The 25,706-nt window shown below is 37.1% G+C and overlaps 3 protein-coding genes across 9 annotated transcripts; 1 reads left to right on the forward strand and 2 right to left on the reverse strand.

The window, feature by feature from the left end:
* ca6 (carbonic anhydrase VI) lies at nt 1-5,851 on the forward strand. 2 transcript variants are annotated; one of them, XM_079587607.1, is made up of 10 exons: nt 1-187; nt 476-655; nt 952-1,100; nt 1,478-1,573; nt 2,813-2,879; nt 2,988-3,145; nt 3,223-3,349; nt 3,452-3,535; nt 4,459-4,479; nt 4,622-5,851. In XM_079587607.1, exons 1-10 carry the CDS (start codon nt 103-105, stop codon nt 5,233-5,235), a joined length of 1,581 nt encoding a protein of 526 aa, XP_079443733.1. In that variant the 5' UTR covers nt 1-102; the 3' UTR covers nt 5,236-5,851. The 2 variants fall into 2 exon arrangements, with proteins under 2 accessions (XP_079443733.1, XP_079443734.1); XM_079587608.1 differs by lacking the exon at nt 4,459-4,479.
* Nucleotides 5,852-6,099: 248 nt separating this feature from the next.
* On the reverse strand, nt 6,100-24,093 carry slc2a5 (solute carrier family 2 member 5). Of its 2 annotated transcripts, none has more exons than XM_079588388.1 (13): nt 23,742-24,093; nt 12,147-12,197; nt 11,823-11,921; nt 11,582-11,739; nt 11,361-11,485; nt 11,127-11,279; nt 10,842-10,967; nt 9,038-9,225; nt 8,826-8,936; nt 8,625-8,726; nt 7,456-7,531; nt 7,012-7,139; nt 6,100-6,851 (listed from the first exon to the last, which is right to left on the reverse strand). In XM_079588388.1, the coding sequence occupies exons 2-13, from the start codon at nt 12,186-12,188 to the stop codon at nt 6,624-6,626; spliced, it is 1,536 nt and encodes a 511-aa protein (XP_079444514.1). In that variant the 5' UTR covers nt 12,189-12,197; nt 23,742-24,093; the 3' UTR covers nt 6,100-6,623. The 2 variants fall into 2 exon arrangements, with proteins under 2 accessions (XP_079444514.1, XP_079444513.1); XM_079588387.1 differs by having other exon boundaries at nt 12,147-12,276.
* LOC306985761 (uncharacterized protein) lies at nt 15,180-23,088 on the reverse strand. 5 transcript variants are annotated; one of them, XM_079588385.1, is made up of 11 exons: nt 22,930-23,079; nt 20,412-20,485; nt 18,076-18,277; nt 17,692-17,985; nt 17,542-17,595; nt 17,265-17,342; nt 17,049-17,168; nt 16,881-16,964; nt 16,510-16,730; nt 16,196-16,355; nt 15,180-16,109 (listed from the first exon to the last, which is right to left on the reverse strand). In XM_079588385.1, exons 3-11 carry the CDS (start codon nt 18,275-18,277, stop codon nt 15,964-15,966), a joined length of 1,359 nt encoding a protein of 452 aa, XP_079444511.1. In that variant the 5' UTR covers nt 20,412-20,485; nt 22,930-23,079; the 3' UTR covers nt 15,180-15,963. The 5 variants fall into 5 exon arrangements, with proteins under 5 accessions (XP_079444511.1, XP_079444509.1, XP_079444512.1 ...); XM_079588383.1 differs by having other exon boundaries at nt 17,536-17,595; XM_079588386.1 differs by lacking the exon at nt 17,542-17,595 and having other exon boundaries at nt 22,930-23,078.
* Nucleotides 24,094-25,706: the final 1,613 nt, after the last annotated feature.

Consider the following 25,706-nt stretch of genomic DNA (forward strand, 5'->3'; position numbering starts at 1 on the left):
GCATTCTGGGTGTAAACCGTTGCAATCGATGTCACTCTCAGGCAGCAGTAGCACCTCTTTACAACAACGAGGGAACAGCCTGAGACTGAGTGCACTTTCAGCATGGAGCTGTTTGTAGTCCTGTTATACGCCGGTTTGGTGAATTTCGCATCGGCTGGAATAGATGGAGAAAAGTGGACATATTCAGGCAAGTGCTCGCTTTCTTTTTTTCTCTTTTTGTGTGTGACAAATATTCACACCATCAACCTTACGAGTACAGTAGCTACAGATGCCCACATAAAAAGTTAATGTAGCCTAATAATAGCCTACAACAACCCACATAAAAAGGCAATGCAACACCCTAAAACAGTCTAACATAAACATTCAACTTTATATGTAATAGTTTCACACAGCTATAGTTTTATGGAGTGGGGGGGGGGGGGGGGGGGGGGGGATCTGTCAAGTAATGTTTAAATGACTCACTTTTTTCATACAGAAGGAGAACTGGATCAGAAGCACTGGGCAGAAAAGTTTCACGTGTGCGGCGGCAACAAACAGTCTCCCATTGACATACAGCGGCGCAAAGTGCGTTACAATCCGAAAATGCTACAGCTCGAACTGACAGGGTATGATGACATAAGCGGTAGCTTTCACATGAAGAACAATGGACATTCTGGTATGAATTCTTGTATTAAAAACACTTCTTTTGAATGGGAGACTTTTTATTTATTTACTTTTAAATCAGTAGGCTCTGTACCACCTGCAACTGTTAGGTGATCTGTTATACTTCACATTATGCTTTGTCGCCATCTCGTGTCAAACAATATCCTACTTATCTATTTTGTAATAACGGAGCATCTTTGCAGTTTCTGTCTGTATATAATACATGCTTCCCTCTTACTCTATCTAATCTTCACAGGATAGGTTAGCTTTTCATGAATATAGAAACACAATCCTGTTTGTTTTTGACAGTGGAGATTCAGCTGCCACAGACTATGACGATTACCAAGGGGTTTCCAGACCGCTACACTGCTGTCCAAATGCATCTGCACTGGGGAGGCTGGGACTTGGAGGCCAGTGGATCAGAGCACACAATGGACGGCATCCGCTACATGGCAGAAGTACATCGTTCACTTAGGCCTGACACATGAACACATAAATAACATTTGGAGATGTCCTAGTTGTAAATATAGCAGTGGTGTATTTTTAAGGCATTGTTTTCTTTAGTGACTGTAGGGCTGGGGACTTATCCATTCAAGTGCTGCTGGACATGTGCCTGAAATTTTAATATGTTGGGATCTATTTTAGACAAATATGCTGTTATCATTGTTCTAACTGAATTAGAAAGAGTATTCCTGTATCTAACTTGCTCAATAATTGAGAAACTTTGGTGTAGCAATACGGAAGGGCTTGTTTCTGTAACATAAGTTTGAACTTCTCATTACTCAATTTGCATTGCGGTTTCTGACACGTTTCTCTTTGACTTCTTGTGTCACAGCTCCACGTGGTCCACTACAACTCTCAAAAGTACAGTAGCTTCCTAGAGGCCATAGATAAACCAGATGGTCTTGCAGTTTTAGCCTTTTTTTATGAGGTAAGATTGGCTATATGATTTTTCATCTTGTTGGAAAGGGAAATAATGTTTATATTTATTTATTTATCTATTTATTTTGGTGCAATGCTGCCATCTAATGGGAATGAGGGAAAGCAAATTACCTGCAAATAACTACAGAAAAAAAAAACCTAAATTAAAATGTACATTTTTGTCTGTGTGAATACTCTTTTAAGAGCTGGGCTGTGCACAATATTACACTACATTGCCTGAAGCACACAGCTTGGGTAATGTTAGACATCTGCGTTCTCTGAACTAAATGGGTTGATTGATCAGACCGCTGTGTGGTGGCCTACTGCCTGACATTCTGTTCCCACAAGATTGTGTGTAGGTCACAAGCTTCCACTTCCATTAAATGGGGGAGGTCATTGTTTTGGTGACACAACTATTGGCATTCTATTCTGCAGTTGCATGTCATTCTCTGCAATCGCTTGGGTAATAGCTGGGCTTTTAAAAATTATCAATAGTGTGTTCATGAAACCACTACATTTTATCTGAATGTTTACACCTGAATGGCTCAAGCAACTTCACATATACATAGTTTAATAGCAATTAACAACATGACACTAGTTTAATAAATAAATAATATGTTATTTTATGTACTATTTAGTTTTCAACACTACGTTAAGTTTCAATTAATTGTAAAAATAATTATATATATATATATTTATTTATTATATTAATATTAAAGTATATTTATATATTTATAAATATAACATATATTTTGATATATTACAAATGTAAATATACTTAGAGAAATAAAATGTGAAGAAGAATGTGTAGAAGCCCCTAAGCCTTGTTGAAAGCCTAAACTTGACATTAACTGTAAATCTGACTGGTCGATTGGAATGTTGTTCCAGGATCAACAAGAATGTTGATCACGTTCAACACACACACACACACACACACACACACACACACACACACACACACACACACACACACACACAAACATATTCTGCATTTTTACATTTTTAATGAAACATTGTTTTTTTATGTTTTTTAAGCTATTTGAATTACGAGGACTCATGGGATGTCCTCATAAACCACGTTTAAGTGTAATACCAGTGTAATACACATGTCATTATACTAATTTGTGTCCTCATAAATCACATAAACAAGCACACACACACACACACACACATATAGAGTATATATAATATCAAATAATAGTGGTTTGCATGTTGCAGTATATTTGATATATGGATATTTTGTGTTTAGGATGGGCATTTTGAGAACACGTACTACAGTGATTTTTTTGCAAACCTGGCAAACATCAAGTATGCAGGTAATGCAAAACATTTGGATGAACTTCTTAAAAAAAAATAATTCTATGTGGCTCATGCGTCTCATCTATGCACTTTTTTTCAATGTTTTTTTCTTTTGCTCTTTGCAGGTCAGGCCATGAATATCACTAACTTGAATGTACGCTCCATGCTCCCAGAGAACCTCAGTCACTTTTTCAGATATGAGGGCTCTCTCACCACACCGCCGTGCCACGAGAGCATTCTGTGGACAGTATTTGAAACGCCTATCACCCTCTCTCACAACCAGGTGCCTTAAAAAGTTCACATGAAATAGTTTTCGATCTTTTTGGCTGTTTCCTTAACTTTTAATGCGATGACCTTCAGATCAGGAAATTGGAGAGCACATTAATGGACCATGAAAATAAGACCCTGTGGAACGACTACCGCATGGCCCAGCCTCTGAATGACAGAGTTGTGGAGTCCTCTTTCCTCCCACGTCTGGGCAAAGGAGGTTAGGGCAGAGCTTCATCCTTTCCAGCAGTTACGAAAAACACTCTTTGTTAGGTCTTTAGTGACTGAGTATGTTCTCTCTCTCCTCTTTGGTTTCTTGCAGGATTTTGCCGTCAAGAGGAAATTGAGGCTAAGCTTAAAAGGATTGAGAGCCTTATTGTGTCACTGGACAGAAAAACGGTTCCAGGTATAACTTTTCATGTGAAATGTCAAGATTACAGGTAATCTTAAAGGGATAGTCCCCCAAAAAACAAAAAAAAATCTTCATGTCTTTCAAAACTAGAATGACATTATTTCTTCAGTAAAATAAAAAGGAGTGATTTGTTGCAGAATGTACAAGCTGCTCTTTTACATACAGTGAAAGTGAATGGTGACCAAAGCTGTCAAGCAGCGAATAACGACTTCAATTTGCGTGACTGTTCCTCACACAAATCTACCATATGGCTATAAAAGCTGTGTAATTTTAGTATTATTTATATACTATTATAGTGTTTTTATCCATATTTTGAATTAGCTTTTATTATTATATTTTCAGTTTTCAGATTAAAAGTTTTAGTAATTTTGTTAAGTGTTGTTGACATTTTTATTATTATTTTAAAATATTCAGTTTTAGCTTTAATAATCATAGTATCATAGTTGTTGGGTATATCAAGTAGTTGAAGGGGCAACATTTTCATTTTCGTTTTTTAGGTTTAAGTTTTTTATATTTTATTTCATTTCAGCTTTATTTCAATTAATGAAAATAATTTGTATAGTTTTAATAAATAACAACACTTTTCAGAATACGGTACTTGGAATATAGATTATGAGTCGTGGACTACTTTTATGACGCTTTTATATTTCATCCTTTTTGGATCTTGACAGTCTGATCACCATCCCCTTTCAGTGCATGAAACATTGCAATTGAGATATTCTGCAAAAACCTGTTTTATGGAAGATCGAAATTCATACAGGTTTGCAATGACACAAGAGAGTAAATAATGACAGAATTTTCATTTTTGGGGTAACTGTCCCTTTAAATGTGATGTGTGTGGTTCTCATTATACATTAATCATCTGTTTCTGAGTTAAAATGAGCTTTGTCATTGATATTTGGTGTATCCTTTTCAAGGACCAACGTCGACACGTACAGGTGAGTATTTTTCGCAATGGGTGCAACTGTAGTTTTAGAACCAGTATATTCAATTATACCATCACAACAAATGTAACCAAGTGAGATTTCAACTTTTCAAGATTGATCAACTTGCAAAGTTACGTTACCTTTTCTTCTCAAGGCCAGCAACCTCTATCACCACTGGTCCTGTACTTCCCAACAAAGAATTTGGAGAGCTACGCCTTGGTCAACTTATCCCACCACATGAACCTCCAATCCTTCACAGCCTGCATGAACGTCCGTATACCACCCATACAAGACCTCACGGTGCTGTCTTACTCCACGTCACATGACAATGAGCTCATGATCACTTTGGGCTCTGAAGTGGGTCTCTGGATCGGAGATGAGTTTGTTAATTTACCATTTGAACGTCAATCCCATGACTGGACAAACTACTGCTTTACCTGGGCGTCGCATAACGGAGGGGCTGAACTGTGGGTGAACGGACTGGTCGGGGAAGAACGCTACATTCGGAGAGGGTACACCATTGGAGCTGGAGGAACCCTCATTCTGGGAAAGGACCAGGATGGCTTTTTGGGGATCTCAGATACCGATGCTTTTGTAGGCCACATGACCGATGTAAATGTATGGGATTATGTGCTGACTGCGGCAGACATTGGTGAGCAAATGTTGTGTGATAATGGCAAGGTGAAAGGGAATGTCCTGAGCTGGGGAATCAATCAGCTCAGTCTATATGGAGGAGTTCAGCTGCAGGCTGAGCAGGTTTGCCACTGAGTGAGAGAACGAAAGAAAGAAAGAAAACGAGCTCCACAGAACTTTTTAAAACGAATGTCAATATCAGCACTATTAGCTCTGCCAACTTGAACTGTATACTCTCTCCCAGGGCAATAACGGCAACTTAAAGGGACAGTTCACCCAATAATGCAAATTCTGTCTCACCCTCAAGTTGTTTCAAACCTGTGTGAATTCCTTCTGCTGAACACAAAAGAAGATATTTTGAGGAATATGGGTAATCATTAGTAAACAGGTAATGGGCCCCAAATAGTATAGGGGTAAAATACTATGGATATCAATAGGGCAACTCTTTGGTTACCGACATTCTTCAAAATATCTTCTTTTATGTTCAGCAGAAGAAATTCATACAGGTTTGAAACAGCTGTAGGGTGATATAGAATTTGCATTTTTGGGTGAACTGTCCCTTTAAAGCTGAAATATATATTCTATTCTATTCACCATATTCTATTCAGTATTTTAGATAAAAGCATTTCAATGTATTTTTACCCAATTGAATAATGTGAATCATATCTGAAGAATTTCAATGAACATTTGCATTCTTTACATTGTGTTTTATAAACAGACTGTGTTATACACAATAAATGGTCAAATGTAATCTATGTCTGAATCTATTTCAAAATATATTAAAATTTATAATAAAATTCCTGACATCTGGAAAAAAAATCTCAATATAAAATATTGTTTTATTATATTCCTTAGAAAAGGGAAAAAAGCAGTGAAGCAGCTTTGTTAAAATATTTATATATAAACATTTGAAAAACGTCCACCATATCAAAGTGATATGATGCAATGAACGTACAGAAACATACGGGGGGGGGGGGGGGGGGGGGTTTGGGGGGGGGCATACAACTGATAATTATATTATAGAGGATTCCTGCAGACCCTCAAGGTTTATATGTATACAAGATCAGATCATTTGACCTTTATGACATGCAAGGTTAGTTCAGATTGTAAAATATGCAATAATTTTTTACCATAAATGTAAAAACTTTTGTTATATATTACTTTTTGTCTACTTCATGGTCACATCACATTTTTCCATTTAAACTTTTATTGAAATTGGTATCAACGTTTTACAAAAATATGAAAACAATTTGAACACAAAGAGTACATTTCTAAGAATTTGGTTCATTTTAACCCTGATTTTTAATAAAAGATACATTTCATTCTTGGGCATTCTTATTTGTCATTAACACAAATACAGAGTGCAATGAAAAGGCACAATATTACGTTTTAGTGTTTCAATACAGGAAATGAGTTACAAAATCCAGGCATGAGACACTAAAAAGTAAAAGTGTGTCAAAACTATTTCACAGCATTCCAGACAAACGCAAGAATGCGTCTTGTGTGATTGACCCCCTACCCATTCAGAAAAATGAGCTTTTCATTTCCTGTCCGCTGCTTTCCCCTTCGGTCTCTTTGATCTCAGAGTCTTCACCCTCCAACACAATCCCCATCTTGTTTCTCTTAGCAAAAAGCTGGCTGGTCTCCAGAAAGGTCTTGTTTTTGGTCTCTGGAATGACTATCCAGATGTAGATAAGTGTGGCGAGACAGATGCAAGCAAAAATTATGAAGCTGTACGCACCTAGGCCTTTCTGTAGACACAAATAAGGAATACATAAGGTTTTTTTTCTTATTTGATGATCCACAAGTTTCATAACGGTAATTTAGGATTTAATCAATAAGTTAACAACTTGGCGCAATCAATTCATGCAATACTGTGATTGTTTGTTAGTGTTGCATTTGACCTCTGACCTCTAGAAAAGGGAAGACCAGGCCGACAGTGAAGTTTGAGAGCCAGTGAACCGAGCCGCCCACCATAAAGGCCGGTGGTCTAGAAGACTGCCGGAACATCTCTGTGGTTATTACGTTAGGAATAGGACCTGCGAAGGGATGCAGCAGAAGCTGTCAAAACTAGATGTTCTATCGTCAAACACTTCATCTTTCTATAGGCAGCGAGAAAAGAGATTGCTTGAAGCACTTTGCTGCTTTTACAATCTGTTTTACAGCCACTTTAAAGCACTTCTCTTACATTCACTCCAGGGTTTTAATGTAAAATCCTAGAAACTGCAGCATAAATCTATTGCCATTCCCCACCAAGGAATACAATAAAATGAAAGGGAGGGAGTGAATTTATTGAGATGCAGCGAGCCCCCCGTGCATCCGCAATATGCCCCGACGGGATTGGCGTGAACTCACTTGGGCCAATAGCATGTCCGATGACGTAAACAATGACACAAACGATGCTGAGATAGGGTATCCAGTCCATAGTGTCCTGTGGGTGGAATGTGCAGCAGTTATTCTACCACATTTATAGCCTTGCATTTTACATAGACCCAAGAGGCAAATTTGTCAGTCCAGCACATTCATGGCTCTAAAATTAAAATCTCCGTTGGGACTGAGCTTTTACAGCCATCTGTCTATAAACAAGAATTTATTACAATCATAATAGGCCAGATAAGGAAACTCACTTATTCAGTTAAAGGGAATTTGATTGGTCATAATAATGAGCCTATCTGAACCCTTTGCACTTGCATTTGGGGTGGACTGAAATTAAAATTCGAATCGATACAGATCATATGCAATGGAAAATATACAATTAAAAGACCTACATTAAAATATTACTATTAAATTATTTACAAAATACTGTTTTAAGTTTAAATATATTTTAATATGTCTAAATAATATTAAAATATTTGACTATTTAAAGAATAACATTTAAATTTGATTTATATTATCAATATAAATATTATGTCAAAATAATGTCAATCATTTTAAAATATTACTGACATTATTTAGACAATTATATTTTAAGTTTATTTATATTTTAATATTCAAATTGTATGTCTAAATAATGTTATAATAATAATTAAATATTATTCTGATATTATTTAGACAATATTTTAAGTTTAATTATATTTTAATATTAAAATATTATGTCTAAATAATGTCATAACAATATTAAAATATTACTCTGATTACACTTATTTAGGCAATAATATTTTAATATTAAAATATTGTCAAAATATACTATAATTTTGTCTAAATAAATAAAAAACGAAAATCAATCATTTTAAACACATCACAACATTACAATGTACAGTATGAAAAATCTAAATTCATTTTGATATTTGCTAAAAATTAGAGCATTATCATATTATTAACTTTAATCTTTAATCTAAGTGTTAAATTAGGACAAACAGAGCATACAGTCACGCACAATTAAATATACAATATTGGCAAATATTAAATATACAATACAATATATATATATATATATATATCCAATTTAGTTTCTAAAAATGCCTATATTGGCCGATAACAATGCATACCTAGTTTGTATTGGAGTAAGTACAGCATTGTTATACCTGGAAGTAGAGCGCTATGGTCAGGAGAACACAGGCAGCACAGCAGATGCCAAAGCCGATCAGTAACAACAACCTTCTGCCAGATTTCTCCACTATGAACACCTACAGAAAATCACATTTTTTACACGTTTCTTTTTTATGTAAATGAGGGGTATCAAGGGGGGGGGTATGAAATTATGAAGAGCACCAAAAGTGGCTTACAGCTGCAATTGTCATGAAGACATTAACAGCTCCCGTTCCGACTGTCACATACTGAACGTGTTCTTCCTTCACTCCTGCTGAGCTATAGATGCTGTCAGCATAGTAATAAATCTGTTATAAAGTTAAGCAAAACATATTTGAAATATATGCTTTCTGAAGAGAAATGTGTTGAAAAGTATATTATATGTGTGCTGTTTCAAAGTGGTGCTTACGGCATTGACTCCTGACAGTTGTTGACCCATGTTCATGAAGATTACAGACAGCAGCTGCCAGCGCAGTGAGCGGAAGGTGAAGAGGTTGAGCAGAGAGAGTCGACCTTCTGCTCGCTCTGACTGATCCTCAACATGCATCTCACTCAGCTCCTCATCCACATCCTCCCAGCCCCGCAGCCGCTGCAGGTCTGAAGCACAACATATCAGAGTGTTCGTTTAAGCAGTCTCAAGCAAGCAATAACAGAATATGTGTGAATATCGAATATCAACACTGCTTTGTTGATATTCAGACCAACAGCACGGTCGCAAGTGAGATATTGCTTTTGATACAGTTCAGTGAACAAGAGATATTAGTAACTTCCATTTCAGAAACAATTTGGTCGGTTACGTGGTCTATTTTTGCTCTGACAACAAAATCCAAACTAAGCTGAAGCAGAATGAGCCATTGCGTCTCCGAGTTACATTCTTGGTGTTGCATCCTTATTGAATCAGTGTTTTTGAATTTTAAATTAATGTGAATGACAAAAATGCACTCATAAAGAGAGTCACTTGCTTAGTTCCTAAATGAATCAGTGTTTTTGAATGAATCAGTTGGATAAATGTGAATGATTCAATGACAAACTCATAAAACCAGTCAATTGTTTCCTTCCTCAATGATTCAGTGTTTTTAAATTAATCTGATGAATGAATGTGAATGATTAAATCATTACCTCATAAAGACCATATACATAATAAAGGCTAGATGTCTTACGGCGGAGTCTCTAACGTCATCACCCGGTGGCCATCTTGTCACAGGCAAGCTTTCTGGCGGGCTCTGTGGTACCTGATGTAAGGTGAGTAATCTGCACGAACACAAAACTCTTATCTCGCTGATATTTCGATGGATTTACAAACGGTTTGGTTTCTTACAAACGTTATTAACGTGGCTATAATTCTGGATGCTTGAACATGTTGAAATATATAATATTATAATTATTCATAAGTATGCAGTGTCATAACTACATCTCTGACGTTTATAACAAACCAACCCGTTTGAAAATCGGTAGAAAATTGAGCAAGTTATGGTTATTTAAAAAGTACACGCACCATTAAAACACAATGTTACGAGTGAGCGAGCTGAATGTGACAAGATGGCCGCCAGGTGCGGACGTCAACCTCCATTGGCCAGCAGCGCGGACAAGACATCTAGCCTTTATTATGTATATCTATGATAAAGACAGCTTCTTGCTTTGTTCCTGAATGAATCAGTGTTTTTGAATGAATCGGTTGAATGAATTTGAATGATTCAATGACGTTCTCCTAAAGACAGCCACTTTCTTTGTTCCTGAATGAATCAGTGTTTTTAAAAGAATCGATTGAATGAATGTGAATGATTCATTGGCACACTCAAGACAGTCTGTGTTTAAAGCATATTCTAACATTACTAAAACACTAAAATTCAGAATAGTATGGGATGACATTGATGTAGCCATTTACATCAATAGAATAATATTTAAAAAACAATACCAAAAACAAAATTAGAAAGTGTCTGCCTGTATTCACACTAAATATATATATAGAAAAAAAGGACAAAAAATATTTGTGCAGGGTACACAAGACCTTGAGGTGTAACAAGGAACAAATAAGTTGAGTGTCTAAATGTTGTAAACTCTTAACATAAGAAATAAACTTGATAAAGCCAGCACTACTCCATCATAAAACCTCTGCAATCTTGATGAGTTCTTCGTTGGTGCACATCCCGCTGTGAAACGGACATTTTCTTTGTGTGCTCTGACATGGGAGACCAAAATAACTCCTTCTGTACCTTTCCTGGCAGTTTTTTCATCCCCCTTCTGTATGAGCATGTAGCGTGGGCTCTCGGGGAAGAAAGGCAGAAGCAGCAGCTCAATGGCAGCTGGAATCCCTGTGAGACCCAACATGATGGGCCAGCCTAAAGAGAGAACATTACACATCACCATGAGCAGCGGGGGCACGCTTTTTCCAACTGCACTCAGAAACTCCACGTAAACAGCACAGCAATATTGGTCATTTTTGCACTGTACAGTCCAAAGAAAAAAAATCAGGAAACATCCCATGCACTGTGCATTACCTTCTTTATTTCCTAGGATATTGCGAATGCCGAACACTTGGGCGACAAGGATGCCAACGGTGATGAAAAGCTGTGGCACTATCCCAATGGCCCCCCTGTAATTCTTGGGAGCGATCTCTCCCAAATACATAGGCACCACATTGGAGGACAGGCCTAGAGAACACAGTCACACAATGCCATGCTTAAACATACAGTATAGCTGACCCATACTGACAGGTGGAATATTCTACTGACCTGCACAAATGCCCACTAAAAAGCGTGAAACAATGATGATCTCAAATGACCCCGCCACTTCACTCACACCCATCATTATAGCAGGAACAATAGAGAAGATGTTGTTAAACAGGAGTGTGCCTTTTCTGTAAGCAAATGACCTCAGTTATGGTGAACGATGATTGGGATTCAATGCAATTTATTGGCAAAAACAACTCATTTCTTTTTACAAGCTCAATTACCTTCCAAATTTGTTCACCAATGGGCCTACCATGAGAGATCCGAAAAACCCACCCAGTGGGTACATGGACACAGTAACGGACCACAGGAGGGTCAGGAGACTTTCTGACATTGGACCATAACGATTCTCATATATTTGGGTGTAGAAAAGCTTCATCTCCTTTTATCAGAATATCAGAGTAAAGTTCAGCAGAGGTGAATGTTTAAATATGCAATAACTATAATATAATATAAAGTCAGTACCGGGGCAGGTGAGTTGATCACAGCCACATTGTATCCATACTGAAAAGACGAGCCAAACCCGGCAATCAAAGAAGCTGCAACCAGGATCAACGTCACCCTCTGCAAATTTGCATGAAGTTCAAAAATATGTAAATGCTACTAAAATTCTAGTTTAAACATTCATTTGAAGTCATAAAAGCTGCTGCAGCATATTGGAAGACAAAAAATACTGTTAATTGTTGACTGTCTGTTAGCTATTCAAAATAGGAGTATCGAAATGTAAAACAAGTGCTTTTATTTTATTTGTTGCAGAATTATAATGTTTAGTAAAAAAAAAGTACTCACCCCCTTCCTCTCATGTTTCTCCATGTTCATCTCTTCCTTCATGCTTTAAATCTACAGTATGTTTAGAAAGAACACTGAAAAGAAATCACTGCTGTTTCTGTCTATTGTACTTTGGACATTGGAGCCAACCCTGAAAACCAAGGTGAAAGTTGTTTAGTATAAAAACAACAGATATAAAAAGATAAAAGTAAACTAGCTACATTCCTATCTGCACCGGTAAAGGAAACCGCATGACAATAATTATGTCAGTTATTGTGGTGCTGGTACTGTACATGTATAATGTAAATTAGACTCCAATTAAAACTTTTATTTAAAATGTAAAATGATTAAATATATATAATAGGGTATGTGAGGGTAGTTTGTCTGCTTTCTTTAGAATTTAGAAGGCTAAAAAAGAAAACCATATAATATCTTTGGAGAACATTTGCACCCCTTATAGGTGAAAACTGTTTATGCAAGTGTACATGACAAGTAGTTTTTGCCTTTACTCAAAATATGTAACTCACACTTTCCCATGCCATGTAAAATAAAAACAGGTAAATTATAATTTTTATATTTAACATGAATTATGATAGATTCTCATATTAAAGATAAAAATCCTTTGAAGATTAATCCGAAACGAATGAGGTGTTTTCAGGTCTCACTGCTGGTTGTCCTCTAAAAGACCCCCATACTCGATTCAGGACTTCATGCACAACCTGCAAATTAGCATATTTTAATTAAGACCCTATTTATAATTACAATCTCTGGTTTATAACTGAGTTAAGAAAATAATGGTAAATCTCAGCTGTGCTTAAAAATGAATCCCTTCACTTATCAGAACAAATTCTGGAGTTAGTAATTGAATAATTACTCAATGTCAGGTGCTAAAGAAAAAAACATTATAGTCAGGAATAAAAGGATTTCCGTAACACTTCGAAAAGGAATATTCATATATAATTTTCTCAGTCCCACTACAGCTGAGTTGATCAAATAAGTTGGGGGGGGGGGGGGGGGGGGGGGATGCTGAATTCTATGTGCCAGATGATTGTGGTATTTTTGCTCAGTATCAGTATAACAGGGTCTTAAACCGATTAAAGTCTGAAGAAGCCTAATCTTTAAATGTCCTTCCCAGCAAAGTTTCCGGACAATCATAACTTGCACTATTTCAGGAGACAATATCTTCATTGGCTATGCAATTAAATAGACAATGTGCAATTTAGGAATATTTATTGAACATTTCTAGGTTGGTAGCAGTAGTATAAAATTATAAATCCTAAATACAGAAGGTGAAATAGATTAAATAGACTGACAAAGATAAATAAAAGACTATCAAGATAGTTTTGCCAAATATACAGTGTAAAATTGAAAATGCAACACTAACAATTCCCTTCTAGGTAGTAGAACCAATCTGGAATCTGAATATGGACTGGGCATTTCTCAGATTAAGGGCCAAATTAGGTTGCTGTAATTTTGAAAATGGTATACATCAAATGATCAGTCCTTAAGTCAGGAGCGACATTATGAGCTTGGTTGAGACCATAAGATAAGGGAATTTATGTTTTTTTGCCATTTTCTTAACTATGTCAAGTAAATGTGTCATTACCATCACATCATCGAATATATGTAAAAAATAAAACTTAAATGATAAATCAGTGCTTTGAAAACATTTTGTGGTTTCACATGGAATCTATTTTATCTTGAACTTAATGGGATTGTTGATTTTTACTTGCAAGATGAATTATAGTCATTTAAGTATCTAAATGTCTGATTCAGTGTTGGTGTTGGTACTGTTGGTAATGACGGCTCAACCATGGGACAGGTAGAAATTAAGCAAAATAAAGTACAAAATGCATATATATGATTCATTTGTGCCTGTAGTTTATTAGTTCAGATAACATTTAATTCATGTATTTTTTTTTTAATTAATTTGTGATAAATAATGTTTGAGATATGGCACGACATGTGAAAACTCTGGTGGTGGACAACACCAAAACACAGATATTGTACCACAAAACACCAATAATATGTGTTAAAATCATTAGTAAGAGCAGCCACAAAAAAAAGTCTAGACTTGTTTTTGTTTATACTAATTAGTGGTGCTAAAATGTATTAGATTTAATTAGTTTTTAATAGAATTACACCCTGTGGACAGAAATAGGCCCGAATTCTGGGAAATACAATTGGTGACCTCTGAGCCCCAGACTGGTGATTTCCATGCTAAGCTTTATTTGTTATTGCACTGGCTGCATATGCACAGCATAGTTAGGCTAGTTATATCATTATTTTACATGAATAAAAAATTTAAATCAAAACATCTAACATGACATTTCAGTTTTATTATTTTGTTTTGTTTTATTATCGTCTCCAAACAGCAGAGAATCAGTGATACTGGGAAGCTACTTTAAAAATGCAGCTTTTCAAGCTAAATAGTTCAACTAATAAGCTCCCTTTAATTATTAGATTAAAAATAATATTTATTTAATATTATAAATTTTAATATGCTATTCCCTTGTTTCTCAACAACCATCATTGCTCAAATATTATCTGGGGGGTGATTTATTATTTTGTGACGTAGGCTACCCCATACAGGAATACAGTACAACTTTAGCTACTGTGTTGGGTGATTGGCTACACCTACAAAAGCACGTGTTTTGAAAAAACATACTAAACATTTTTTTTTTTCCCAATAACATCTTGTTTCGAAGTCCAAACTTTGATCATTCATGTGTAGTGTTTGCACTTACCCAGATAGCAATGAGTCGGCGGGCCACCGGCGGTTCTCCAGCGGTAGTAGAAGCGACAGTATGGCGTAATCGCAAACACGTTTGCCGGCGCACCGCCAGCGGCAGCCGCTTTTTTAAAAGCGGCATCCGCCTTCCTACCGCCTTCGTATCGCGGACGGCCAGCAGGTCAACCGCCGTTTCGCCGCAGTTATAACAAAGGCAGCTTTTTCGCGTCCCGCGGAGGCAAACGCTATTATATATATATATAAAATATTTATAGCATGCAGTTTATCAAGAATAATGATTGATCAAACCAGATAAATTTCCATTTGACGTTTTAATTCCACATTTTAAAGTACAGTAATAGTCATTGAAACAAAATATCAGCTCAATGAAATATAACAAAAAAGATACATATATACATAATGTACACACTAAAGAACATGCAAGTTTAAAATTATATATTGTTTAAAAACAGCCTTTTATAAGCAAATTATATCACTTAAAATATTTTTTAATATTATCAAGAGGTCAGTTATGGGATGAAAAGAATTACCAGTAAACATTATAGCAAGTAATGAAGATATATGGTACCAAATAATGTGCAAGATACCAAATAAATTCAGGTATAACATCACATTTTCAAGAAATTCTTAACAATAGGATAAGTGGCAATAATTGAGTAAAGCTCTGGGGTAGAATAGACAATTATAATGGCATTGCTGATCTGGGGCACAAGATTTACACTGTGAATGTCTGGAGTAGTTCGATATGCGTGGCGTAGTGAGCTAACAATTGCAGGACAGTAAGTAATTATAATTGTTTCAAGTCTGACTACAGGTTCTGTGGTTTTTCCCAACCACCAATATAGGCAACACAAATTGGCATATCTTCAGTGATTCCTTGTGCGCCTGTATAAGAGTGCTTTTAATTCACAATTTAACACATTACACAAACAATAAAATCACAAAAAAACATTAAGAAAAATACTACCAAGTATATCGACCAGACAAAAAAAAAAGTGGATTGGTCGAGTGTAGTCTGTTACAGACTGCAGGGTAGTGAGTGTTCCAGTTGTCAGTGATGCTGGGGTGTCAGTAGTCAGCCTAGGTTTAAGGGGTCGGCTGTGGGTCCCTCTCAGCTGTGCGGCGCCTTTTTCCACCTTCACGGTCAGATGCTCCTTTCAAGTAACGCATAACATTAACCTGGACCGCCTCATCAGTGGCATCCTGGGTTGCCGGGTTCTTCCGTATGGCCCCTGTAGAAAATACAGATCTGTCATTCCATTTGAATACACATCACATACACATCTATCTAAAAATATCTAAAGAATATCTAACTTACTTTGAACAATGGTCTTCAGGAACAGGTCTCTAAAACATGCTTTTTCCCCTACACCAGTCCAAGTTGTATCAACGGAAAGGCGATTAGAGAAGACACTCTGAAGCATTCTCCACACTGTTGACTTTAGGTCCTTCCCACATTTGATAGCCAAAAAACGTAGCTGAAAATCCAAAAAAAGTGCCCCAAATTACATTTCTCATACATAAATATAAAATGTGACAGGCTTTGAATTCAGACTGTAGAATAGGCAGTGTACAATCTTAATTTGACTTTAGATTAACCTACAGCGTTATAAACAATAGCAGCACACTTACAAATCGTTCCTGGAGCTCGTTATCCTGCCTCAAACTTCTGTCAAGCAACGCCAAATCTTCCTGGGTGTTTAGGGGGAGTGACAGATCACCTGGCAGGGATAACTCTCCAACAGACACATTGGCGCTGAAATGTTGCAGCATGGTGTCCATTTTGTTGTCCATGCTACGCACAACATCGCCAAACTCCCCAAGACGTCGCAGGATTAGGGTCTGATCTGCACCTAAAGGGATTCCCAGAATAAAAGAACATAGTAGTCAGTCCTGGTCCCTCAACTACAAAACTATGACATTTATATCTTGGTCTACTACATATATAGGTGGCCCCAGTGGGAATTAATCTAACAAACACAGGTGTTGTTTGCAAGTCGTACCTGATTGCCCAGTGCGAGCAAACGTCTTCAACATTGTCCCAACTTGCTTCACCTGCTCTTGAAGCGAGTTGCTGTCATCTGAAGCTAGAAAAAGATAGGCAAATGGTCATTTGGAACCTACATTACACACAAATATGTAAACTTTAAGAAAGAGTGCCATGTTCTCACCTGCTCGTGCATTGCTTTCTCTCCGGGCTTGGTTCTCCTCCCTCAGGGCTTGGTTCTCCTCCCTCAGGGCTTGGTTCTCCTCCTTCAGGGCTTGGTTCTCAGTCTTGAATCTCTGGACATCTACATAACAAAAGAAAAGGGATTCTGCAGGGTTTAGTCAGTCAAATTTACGACTAACATAATCACTATATTAAGAGATATAGGTCTAGAATATACCTTCATAGCTGAAAACTTGATTCTGTACGCGTGATTTCAGGGGAGTCCAAGGGCCAATCACTGAGTGATGACTTTCTCCTATTGATAAATTGACATAATAATATGTTAGAAGTTATTGCATATATTTACTGTATTGTACAACACACCTAGACACCTTTCATCCAGGGCAGTCAAGTGCCCTAATGAAAAACAGATTATGCATAAAAGGACTCCTCATCTTAAATAGAAGCAATAGTTTAAGACAAACAATGTCACAAATAACATCACTTACTTGTACTCAAACTGTTGGCTCTGAGAAGTGGAGACTGGACTACTGGTGAGAAACCTTGTTCTGAGAAATAGGAAACAAAAATGTGAAAATCTAACAAAGGGTATAGTTTAGTGGCAGGATCACAAATTAAGCATCACAGCAATACATTGTACATACCAGCTCTGAAGTCTACAGATGGTTGAACGTTTTCCTGGTTTTCTAGAATGAATGAAACTTCTGGAGCATCGGGCAGCACGGAAAACTCGTTACCATTACTCGTTACGATTTTTTCAAAGCTCAGAACAGCTGGTGCATCTGGAAGACTAGACTCCTCTTCATCAGAAGAGGCCTGGGGTCTGTACTTGGAATTTAAGGTTCTCTTTCGCTTTCTCTTCTTGTCATCGTCTGTCGTTTCAACGCTGGAACCCGTTTGGAAGCGCTCCAAATATCTCATCGCCTCTTGCCAAGATTCTAGATCAGGGAACAATGAATGAAAGTCAGTTATGCACCATAAACAGAAAGAAATTACACAGAAAAATAAAATGCACAAGTCACATTTACCTGCTCCCTTCATGAACTTAAAATTATGTTTTTCCCAGGTGCTGTGTGGAGGCGTGCAGCGGATGGCTAAATTGTTGCCTTTGTCTTTCTTGCGGAGGGTAAATGGGGGCCAAAAGCATATGCCCTCGCTGAGCCACACTTGCGGAACCACTGCAAATGGCAGATCCTCCTCGTCGATAAATTGAACAATGGCAAACAGCATCTAAAATACAAGAAAAATTAGCACAATATATACATTTTGGTAATTTTTTAGGCAAAATCAATTACGTCAAAATTCTTACCCCTTCAAAAAAAATCTATAATTTTCACAAGTGAATCAACGGAAAACCAGCCTTTCCTTCCGGGCAAGGAAGAAGATAATATTTCTTCTGCACATTTGCTGTATGCGTAAAGTGGAGTGTATCTGATAGGCCAGATAAATGAAAAATGCCTAGCTTGGAAGATTCCACAGGGTAAGTAAAGAAATCGACCACGTTCCGGAACCTCTTGTAGATGACCAAAGTGTTGTCCATTTCATCAACAACGACATTCTGTATAAGTACTATGTCCTTATTTTCCAACAGGACACAGTTGTCTCCCTCCGAACGTTTCACAACAAAGTCTTGAAAGTAACACTCCTCATACTGCTTTTTCACAGGAAGACCATTGAGGAGTGGTCCATGGTTGTGCTCTCTCAAGGACCTTGTTTTGGAGATGTTTGTTCTTTTGTGCTGACTTCTCTCTGACAATCGGCGAACAACCTGCTCCAGTGGTTGTGTAGGCTTGCGCAACAGTTTCTTCAGGCGCCCAAGGAAGTTTTCAAATGGGAAGCATGAGATATTATCAAGGACACCATACTTTTTGGCATCTTGGCTGAGGTGCACTAATCCATGCATGTTGTATGTCACATGTTCTTTTCCATAAAGCTTGCTGCAGTGATCAACAAAGAGAACCAAAATTCTGTGTGCATAGTCTACAAGGTCAGCACACAGGGACACATTCAGTAGGATGGTGATGCCAACTGAAAGCAGCATGAAGTTGTTGTACACTTGAGTTGGTACAAGGCCTTTTAAGCTGACTGGTCCAGTGTACAACAGGAACTGCCTGAATTCTGTAGCTTTCCAACGCTCAACATCTTCCATGGATCGTTGCTTCCTGTTGAACTCGCACGGAACATGGGGTGTAAAGGTCAGGAGTACTCTGGAGAGCTCTTTTACCACGCTGGGAGAAAATCTTGTCAGCCGACGTCCCTTTAGCCAAAGGTGTAACAACTTTCTTGTCACTCCAAGACATACCAGATGCATGTAATCCAGTGGGAACTGCGTTACTAAACCAACAGACAACAATGCCAATGGCGTTTCTCCACACTGATGACTGTCATCAGAAAGTTCATCACGGAGTACATTGTCTAATCTTAGAGTAGCATCTGTTTGAGGAAAAGTCATCCTGTTCTCGTAGTGGACCCCCTTTTGAACACACTTGTCACACCCATAATATCCACTGTGACCTTTCACATTTCTAACAAGCGCACGAGCAGGGGCGTCACAGATGAATGTTGATATTTTGAAAGAAAGTGCTCTCCCTTCAAACAGAACTCCTTCCGTTTCAAGCCGCTGTGCCTCTTCTACAAAAGGATTCAAAAAGTGAAGGCTGGTTGGCTTCTTCTTCCCATAGTAAAGACCAATGACAAATGGAAGTTTGTTTTGCTGGACATTACCAATGTATTGCTCAATTAAACCAAGAACTGGCCAGAACTGGGCATTTGAGCTTTTGAAAAGTGGAAGTCCATCAACATTAACTTGCATTGAAACTGACGTCAACTTCTGCAATTCAGGAGACACTAACAACTGCGATAATATTCCACTTTCAATTCCAGAGTGATGGTATACACCACCTGAGAGTTCTGTTGTTTTAACACAAGTCACTGTTTTCAGAAGGGTTCTTGGGTCTTTAGGAAGGGTTGGATGATCCTTGGACAAAATGGTTAAAAGCTTACCAAGTGCCACATGGGGGATCATGTTGTCAATAGCCCACCCTGCCAATTGTGTCCTTAGGCAATCCTCTTCCTCTTCATCTTCATCTTCATCTTCTGTGCTTGAGGAAAACATTTCACCAGCTTCACATGCCTCATCAACAATGATGTCCTGTGCTACAGGGGTTACAGTTTGTACATGGCTTGTTGTAGCCATTCCATGTAGATGTTCATTAACATGAGGATTTACTTGGTCAAAGTCAGGAATAACAGCAAGTAGAGCATTGTTTGCAGCTGCAATTTCCTGTTTGTCCCTCTCAACTCCTTTCAATATCCTTCTCCTTTTGGCCCAGTAACTAGACATTGTGACTAACCATGCATTTACCTTTAAAGCCAAAAAGATTGTCCCACAGTAGGTCTCTTTGGTGAAGATAACCGGTTATGCTCTGGTCAAGGTATCTGCAAAAAAATGTGAACAAAACCACATTGTTAATGTTAGGAATATACGTGGGGGAAAAAAATGATCAGCCAAATGTGGAACAGTGAGTGTTAAAAATAAAATGTATTCATTGAGTGTAGTGATTTAAGTGAACACAGAATTGTCCTCAAACATAAAATGTACAGAAGTTCACAGAATTACAAATCACAATAGCGTTAAAAAAACATTGTTACATTCGGATAAAGATGTTTTATGACTCAATAAACATGATTGTAACGATATATGATGTATGTGTGTTCTTCAAACTATGTTCAGGTATCATTATAATGAGATTATATTCATAATGTAAAGGCAATCGATATAATTTATCCTTGAGCATAATACTAGAAAATAATATATTTTCTCTCTAATTGTTTTATCCAAAGCCAAACCAGATCACAGAAGTTTATATAAAACACTCAACTTGCGTTATAAAGTAATTTTGCAAACACATGGTTTTAATCTCATAAATTTGTGTATAGTGGCTAGCTAGCATGCTAACGTTACCTAGCCTCAGGTGCACCTGTCACATAAATTAGCTGTTATTTTTATGATTTTATTGTAAATAGGAATGTTTACTGAAATGTTTTGCTTTTAGTTTTTTAGTGCTAGATACAGTTTCAACTGTGAAGTTGAAGAACTGTGAAAGAAATTAGGGATTATAACAGTGTGAATAGCCAGTCGTTGGTGATTATAGATAGCAATAAACCAATAAACCAGATTTGAGATGTGTAAATGTGTGCATTGAGAGACTGAATGGGTCAGTTTGCACCACAAAACAATAGAGAAACTACACTGAATAGTTGTTTAGATTATGACAATTAACACCAGTTTTACAGTCTAATCGAAATCAAGTCAAGATCTTGAAAAACGTGATCTTAAAAAATATTTAACTACATAAAGAGTTTTATTCTTATCATGTTCAGATTTTAAATATAACATGGTCAGACATGTGGCTATAGCTGCAGTGCATTTCTAGATTGACCACTGCCCACTTCAAATTTTTTATCATGAAGATATTTCATAAAAATAAATTTCTAATAACTTTATAAGACTTTGAAGATATTTATCATTTTTTTTTTCATTATGACGATAATTTATTCTAAACTTACAACAAAGTGCAAAGTGTCAGCTTTCAAAAGAGATCATAACTGTGTTTATAGTCCAAAGGGTTCATGAAGTTTTAGTTTGGGTATACCGTTTCTGGGGATTTTTCAAAAGTGGGCTTGAAGCTTTCTAGATGTAAATTTTTGGCTACCTACTAAATTTTAATTTGGCTTGCAGCAATCTAGAAATGCACTGCAGCTAAAGCCACGATCAGAATAAAACTTTAGTCAAGTATTTTTCAATATCACGTTTATGACTTTATTTCAATTAGACTTGTAAAAGGAAAACTGGTGTTTATTGTCATCATCTAAACATCTATTCAGTCGAGTGTCTCCATTGTTTTGTGGTGCAAACTGCCCCATTTAGTCTCAGTCTCTCAATGCAGACATTTGCACTTCTCCATTCTGGTTTATGGCTCGTAGATATGCTATTCTTTTGTGTGCATTAGAGTGACTAACGACAGGCTATTCACATTGTTATAATCCATAATTTCTAAAGTTTTTCACAGTTGAAACTGTATCTATGACTGAAAACTAAAAACAACATTTCAGTAAAAATTCCTATTTAGAATAAAATCGTAAAAATAACAGCTAATTTATGTGCACCTGAGGTCTAGTTTTTTTTATTACATAATTCCTGTAAAAAAATAATACATAACTGTCACTATAAGTTTCTGTTTCTCAGAATAAAATAATGGTCAAATACTGAAACCTGAGTATTATATCTTTCTAATGATGTATATTTTTTTAAGATAGTTCAAATTTACTATCATTATTTAAAGCTCACGCTCTGGCAAGGGTTAACAAAATAAGTATTATTTTAGGCCGAGGCTTTTTATACGGCCTACCGCTGAACGCGGCCTTTATCCAGGAGCAGTTCCAGATGGGGAAATCTCTGAAACCCTCCGGAGGGTCTGGTGGACCAGAGTTCAACGACAGCTGTTTCTGTTCTAACGTTACAGAGCAAATACGTGCGTTGACTCTCTCGATTATAGCTAACGTTAATGCTAAAGCTCGATAGACATAAAAAAAAATGGCCGCCAACGGCTTTCGAAACTTTCGCCAAATTACAACCAGCCAGCATATTTTATGAGTAAATTATTTGATTTTTATATTATATGTTTGTATTTAAAGTTAAGTATACATTTATTATCTGCAATTTTGGCGCCCATTATTAGCCGCCGCCACTGTACCTAAGTTAGCAACTTTGCGTAAACATGGCTAACGTTGACTTGTTCGGCAAGAACTGAGATGACTACAGATTTTAAATATATAAACTAAAAACAGTTGCGTTAAACACAAAGGAAACATGTACTTACCTAAATGATGGTAGTCGACGTCGATGACTTTGTTTAAACTGCAGGCTGTAGAAACTTGCGATCGAGTAGAACTGAGAACTGTACTTCTCGAATAGAGTGCACTCGAGTAGAGTGATGAATTGACGCGAATGTGTTTTTTATAGCGCCACCGTCTTATAAGCCCCGCCCAAAATTCAACACACACACAAAAAAAAAAAAACCACTGCGCATTCATTCTGTTTTATCAATGACATAATGTGTTTAGATTTTATTAATATTTTTTTGTAATAATCTCTACAGGGACTTTTACAATTTCTTAAACATTTGTACAGATCGCAATTGCTAGCCTAATTAATACTACTGATAAGGTAAAACAAAAATAAAACATTAAGATTGGAAAAAAATTAAAAAAAAATTTAACTTTAAACTTTTTTAACTTAAAGCATAAAGAACTTAAGAAGAATTTAGCTTTTTCATTGAGTCTATCCTTCATGTCAAAACTATTTTAAGAGTATTTTAAAGCGGCTTGCCGCCAGCCGGCCGCAGTCCATTAGACAGAGGCAACCGCCAGAGAAAATGAAGCAGTCGGACCGCCGGCGATTTGCCGGCGGCATCTCGCTAGAAATGCGAGTGACGTATTCGGCGGCAAACGTTGTATCCCCGCCAGCGGGACGCACCTATAGCCGACAGCTTAGGGCCGGAGGCAAATAGAAGCCGTGCGGATGTTTTTTGCTATCTGGGTATAGGCATAGGCTAGTTGTTAGGCCTAGCCTCATGATGCAAAAAAAAAAAAAAAAGATTAACCATGCAAGTAAGCACTTTCGTGTCTTTACCTGTATGTTGTTCACCAGCTGTTGGTCTGAAAGACTTTCTTCATTACTAGTAGGATTTTTAGTGGATTTTAGCTAAATATTCCACTTTACCCAGCGCTCTTTTATTTCTATAGGCTAGGCCTATGCTTTATAAAGTGAGTAAGAAAAACGATTCAGTGCCTGAATTTTTTGAACCGATTTGATCGGATCGTGTGCTTATAGCCTACATTTGACGCATTCTGGAAAAACAAACAAAAAACGATTCAAATGAGCGAACCATTTGTCCAATCTGCCATCGCGTGTTCCTATTAAACAAGCATAGCGATGATTTTAAAATAAATTATTTTACCAATTTTTTCGAAGTATAGCGCCACTACTACTCCGTTTGGCACTGATGTTCAATGATCTTTCTAGGCACATGTTCAAGGGACATGATCCATAGACACGAGCAAGACACATGATCCAGGGTATTTCCTAATGGGCTGCCAGATTTATAATAGAGCAGCTATAAAGAAATTACTTGGAAATTAGATAGAGGCAAATTTCACATTAATAATTTACTACTGACGCCAATTGTGCAGTTAAAATGTGATTTCACTGTAAAACGCAGGCCACAGTAGAACAATTCAAGTTTTTGTTAAACAGTTGCAGTTGACTTCATCGCCTCCTGGCTGCAACTCCTAAGACTACATTTGAAAAACATCAAACAAATAATGAAATGGAACAATCATTTTACTTCCCAAGTGAGTAATCGATCAGATCTATTCTTTAAAATGTATTTCAGGCCAGAACCACTTTTGAGAAAAAGCAGCGTCCCCAAACTCTGATCAGTGTCACACGGACAGCAGGGGTCTCTGTCTGACCAGTATCTGCTCCCTCCTGCAGTGCAGCACTGCAGATTCTCTCACTCCTATTCCTCCTTCAGCAACTCATTAATCAAATTGATTGGACCTCATCAACTTAAACAGAGATCCTCAGCTGTTTATTTCAGCAGGTCGAGGGCTGAACACCCCATGGGGATTGTGTTGAGGTGTGTGTCCTTACATCAGGTCTGTGCGGGTTTAAAAAAGCTCTCTTTGGGCTGTCCTCTGCAGTGATACGCAGTCATTGCAGATGCCAACATAGGGCTCTAACATTCCCAAGCGATGGACACTAAAGTGAACAGTGGTTCAAGAAAAGGTAAGTAATATACCAAAATTAGCCATAAACCAGAAAATCCCAGACCACAAGATAACATTATTTTAATCTGAAAATGTATCTTTGAAAATATATCAGGTCTATACATTTTTTTCATCTTTTACGATTCCAGATATGACGTATAAGATTGCATTTAAATTTTATGACAAATGATCAAATTGAGTCATCTTTAAATAATGTAAATACAATAATTAATTAAATTGAAAATTAAAATAAATGTTTATTCTAAATTCAAAGTATGAACTCTTAAAATTAGGAAAACAAAATACTCAAAAGGCAAAGCGGCTACATTTGCTTATGTATAAGCATTTCATATGTATACAAATCTGAGTTAAACTATTGATACACACACACACACTCACACACACACACACACACACACACACACACACACACACACACACACACACACACACACACACACACACACTCACACACACAATGGCTGTTGAACTGTTTCCAGTTTCCACTCTGTCAATAAACTGTCATTATGAGCTACTCAAGACTGGCTTGTCAACTGACTCTGCTTTAGCATTAGTGATAGCAGAGGTAGGCAATATATCCAACATCCGCTTCCCTCAGCCCATATGACCAATCAACAAAAGATCTGTCATTGTAGTGTTCAGCTTGTGCCCTTTTCCCAGCTATCCTCAGAATAGTTCCTCTTCTTGCTAACTGAAAGCAGATCTGGTATCATGCTGAGATAATGGAGAAGTCGCTGGTGTATCCTAACTGTGAAACTGACATGGACCGATTCTCTTATACAGCATGTATTATCAAATATTTCAA

The sequence above is a fragment of the Phoxinus phoxinus genome, assembly GCF_949152265.1.
Source record: "Phoxinus phoxinus genome assembly, chromosome: 18".
Taxonomy (NCBI): Eukaryota; Metazoa; Chordata; class Actinopteri; order Cypriniformes; family Leuciscidae; genus Phoxinus; species Phoxinus phoxinus.